At 43.7% G+C, this 3,313-nt stretch overlaps 1 protein-coding gene across 1 annotated transcript; it reads left to right on the top strand.

Moving 5' to 3' along the window:
- Positions 1 to 537: 537 nt before the first annotated feature.
- Positions 538 to 3,022, top strand: LOC117552970. Its single transcript, XM_034226702.1, has 2 exons — positions 538 to 1,689; positions 1,897 to 3,022. Exons 1-2 carry the CDS (start codon positions 652 to 654, stop codon positions 2,407 to 2,409), a joined length of 1,551 nt encoding a protein of 516 aa, XP_034082593.1. The 5' UTR covers positions 538 to 651; the 3' UTR covers positions 2,410 to 3,022.
- Positions 3,023 to 3,313: the final 291 nt, after the last annotated feature.

The raw sequence follows: 3,313 nt of genomic DNA on the forward strand, positions 1-3,313 counted from the left end.
GTGTTCAACGGAATAAAAACAAATTTCACCCACTGAGGACCAGAGTTGGGTGTAACGCGTTACAAAGTAACGCGTTACACAGTAACGCGTTACAGTAACGTAACTACTTTTTTCGGGTAAAACGTAGTGTAACGCGTTACTACGAAACATTTGGTAACGTAACGTAGTTTCTTCTTCAATTCTCCGCAACGTTACTTTTACGAGTGACAGTGACACTGCCTACTCAGCTGCGTGCTTACGCATTAGGCACGAGCTCTCATTCCACACTGTACGTGCTACGTGACGTGCTGGTGGTGGCATGAAGACTGAAGAGCAGTGATGGCAACGGCAAGTGAGAAGCAGGCGCAGCCAACGCTAACATTCGAGGGATGGAGGTATTCCCATTACTTCGAACTTGTTGACAATAAGGGGAAAAATGTGAGTGTAAGGTGCACGTTGTGCCCTGGCCAGAAACTTTTGTCCACTGCCGTTAATTCAACTGCCAACCTCATCAAGCATTTGAGAGGAAAACATGCTAGCATGAAGCTATTAGCTCAAGATCCCCGGAGAAATGAAGATATTTCGAGTCCAAGCCCAAAGCAGCTAAAACTTCAGTTTCTCCTATCTAAACAAGAGTTGGACAAACTTGTAGCTTCGTTCATCGTCGAAGAAATGTTGCCCATCAATACTGTTGAATCTCCCACTTTCAGAAAGATACTTAGCAAGATACCGATAACAGGAGACAGGCGCCCATGGTCAGATCGTAAAACGTTCACTGGCTATCTGGATGAATGCTATCTGAAAATGGAGAGTGAATTAAAGAAAACGTTCGAGAGTTTGCCGTATCTGTCAACCACTGCGGATATATGGAGTAGTCATAACAGAAGCTTTTTGGGAATCACTGTGCACTGGATCAATCCATGCAACTTTAAACGTGAGAAAGCTGCCATCGCATGCAAAAGAATAAAGGGCAGGCATACATATGATGTTATAGGCTTTGAAATGGAACAGATTCACTCAGCATTTGGCCTTTCACATAGGATCACCGCCACCGTTACAGACAACGGGTCTAATTTTGTTAAAGCTTTCAAGATGTATGCACCGCCTGAGCCTAACGAGGAGGAGGATAATGACGAGCAAGGTGTCGTTTTCACAGATGTGGAAGAGTTGCTTGGGGCCACAGAAGGACAGTTTTCTCTTCCCCCGCATTTCAGGTGTGCTTCGCATACACTCAATTTGATCTCGTGCAATGACATCGACAAATGGCTGTCCTCCAACAGTGACTCAAAATGTGTGTACAGGAGTGCAACGGCAAAGTGCGCTGCTCTTTGGACAAAGGCGAGCCGCTCTACCTTGGCCTCTGAGATTGTCGATGAAATCTGTGGAAAAAAAATGATTGTGCCTACATCAACAAGGTGGAATTCCTTCCACGATGCCCTGTCCCGCATCAGTGACATCCCGGCCCAAGATTTGAATACGCTTTGTACTAGACTGGACATCAGAGCCCCGACAGAGCGCGAACATCTATTCCTAAAGGAATACTGCAGTGTTTTGAAACCCCTGACGGTAGCACTGGATATATTGCAAGGGGAAGACAACTGCTACTATGGGACTCTTCTACCAACCCTGGAGACCCTGATGTCCAGGACACTGGCACTCCAAAATGGACTGTCGAGGATGACAGCAAACCTACCGGGTGTAATTGTACAGGTAAGCCGATTCTTAAAGTTAGTAGCCTAGGCATATACATCATATATAGCCTACGATGTCTATGATATAAATGTATATGCCTATCCATTAACGGACATTTCTTAATAAATATTCTTAAGATAAATGCATTATGCCTCCCCTGATGGAGCTCTAGTGAGTCGTGTGTCTGAAAACTAGGCTTATTTGTTCTATATAATGTTGTCCTAGGCTATCAGGACGCGATTCGCACCAGTGTTGGAGAGCAGTGAAGCTTTATTGGCTGCCTTGACGTTGCCGAAATTTAAAGTTCGATGGATTGTGGGAGCGGAGCGGAGAGAAGCGGCGCGTGCGCTGCTCATCGCGGAGTGTCGCACTCTACCCCGTGATGAAGAGCCGGCTAACAATAAAAACCGAGAAGCCGCCGCACACAGCAGCGCCAATGAGAATGACTTTTTTTCTTTTGATGAGGAAGAGGAAGACGCAATGTCCATTAGCGCAGACTCGGAGGTATTTGAGTACATGAGATCAGGCTCAGAGTTAGAAGTCCTCAACCGTTTCCCCCGAGTGAAAGCTGTGTGTATGAAATACAACACTGCCACACCATCCAGTGCACCGGTGGAGAGGCTGTTCAGCCTGGGAGGTATTGTGCTTTCCCCCAGAAGAAACAGACTCTCAGATAAACGTTTTGAAAGACTGCTCCTGATGAGGTATAATCGCACATTTTGTACTGATGTGGAATAGGTTGCCTGCCACCCATGCTATAGACATAGCTCAAGCCTATGCCTAATATCCTCTTTTTTTTATCTGCCATCATACTGTGAAGAAGGGTGAGCATATGCAGTGAACATAGCCTTTTAATTCTGAGGCCAGTCCTGCTTTAAGTTGTTCTTGATTTTATTTTGGCTAAAATGTCTTTGCTTCCAAGCTGTATTATGCCATTTTATTTTATTTACACAAGCCATCGATATCAAGACATTTTGAAGTTATTCTTTTTCTGTTGGATTTACATGAGGCATGTTTTATTTTGAGACACATGAGCCATTTTGAGGTTATCATGTTGTTCCTAAGGAGCCTATTGATATGATTTGCACTAGCTTTGCACCTATTTTGGGGCTAGCCTGTTTAATGATTATGATTTTATATTGATATTTGATATTGATAGCCCAATGTTTTGTTAAGTGCTCTGTGGCATTTTTTTATAATAAAGAGCACAAAAGAAATATCTGTTATGTCCTCCATATATGTAGAACTTTATGTAAGCCTACACATTTAGGAACAGAGATGGAGTTCTGCCCAAAGTCGAGCAACATAAAAGTAACGTAAAAGTAACGAGTAACGTAAAAAGTTACTTTCCTTGCAGGGTAACTAAGTAAAGTAAGGGATTACTTTTTTAAAGAAGTAACGAGTAACGAGCAAACACTACTTTTTAAAAGTAACTTCCCCAACACTGCTGACGACGAATGGCTGGGTTTCTTGGAAACGCATGCGTCGATACGCCATTCTCTGCATTTGCTGTCGCACTACAGCCATACAAAACACATCTATTCACCATAATAAAGGTCGGCTATTCACATGCAAATGCTATTGAATGTCCGCCATTGTTTGTGCCCGTCTTCCTATGCTCTCATCATCACCCGAAGATTCC

Source organism: Gymnodraco acuticeps, unplaced genomic scaffold (genome assembly GCF_902827175.1).
Source record: "Gymnodraco acuticeps unplaced genomic scaffold, fGymAcu1.1, whole genome shotgun sequence".
Lineage (NCBI taxonomy): Eukaryota > Metazoa > Chordata > Actinopteri > Perciformes > Bathydraconidae > Gymnodraco > Gymnodraco acuticeps.

Coding starts and splice junctions, on each gene's coding strand:
- LOC117552970 (XM_034226702.1), top strand. CDS start 652: ATGTTGCCCATCAATACTGTTGAATCTCCCACTTTCAGAAAGATACTT. Junction 1,690..1,896: donor TACCGGGTGTAATTGTACAG/GTAAGCCGATTC, acceptor ATGTTGTCCTAG/GCTATCAGGACGCGATTCGC.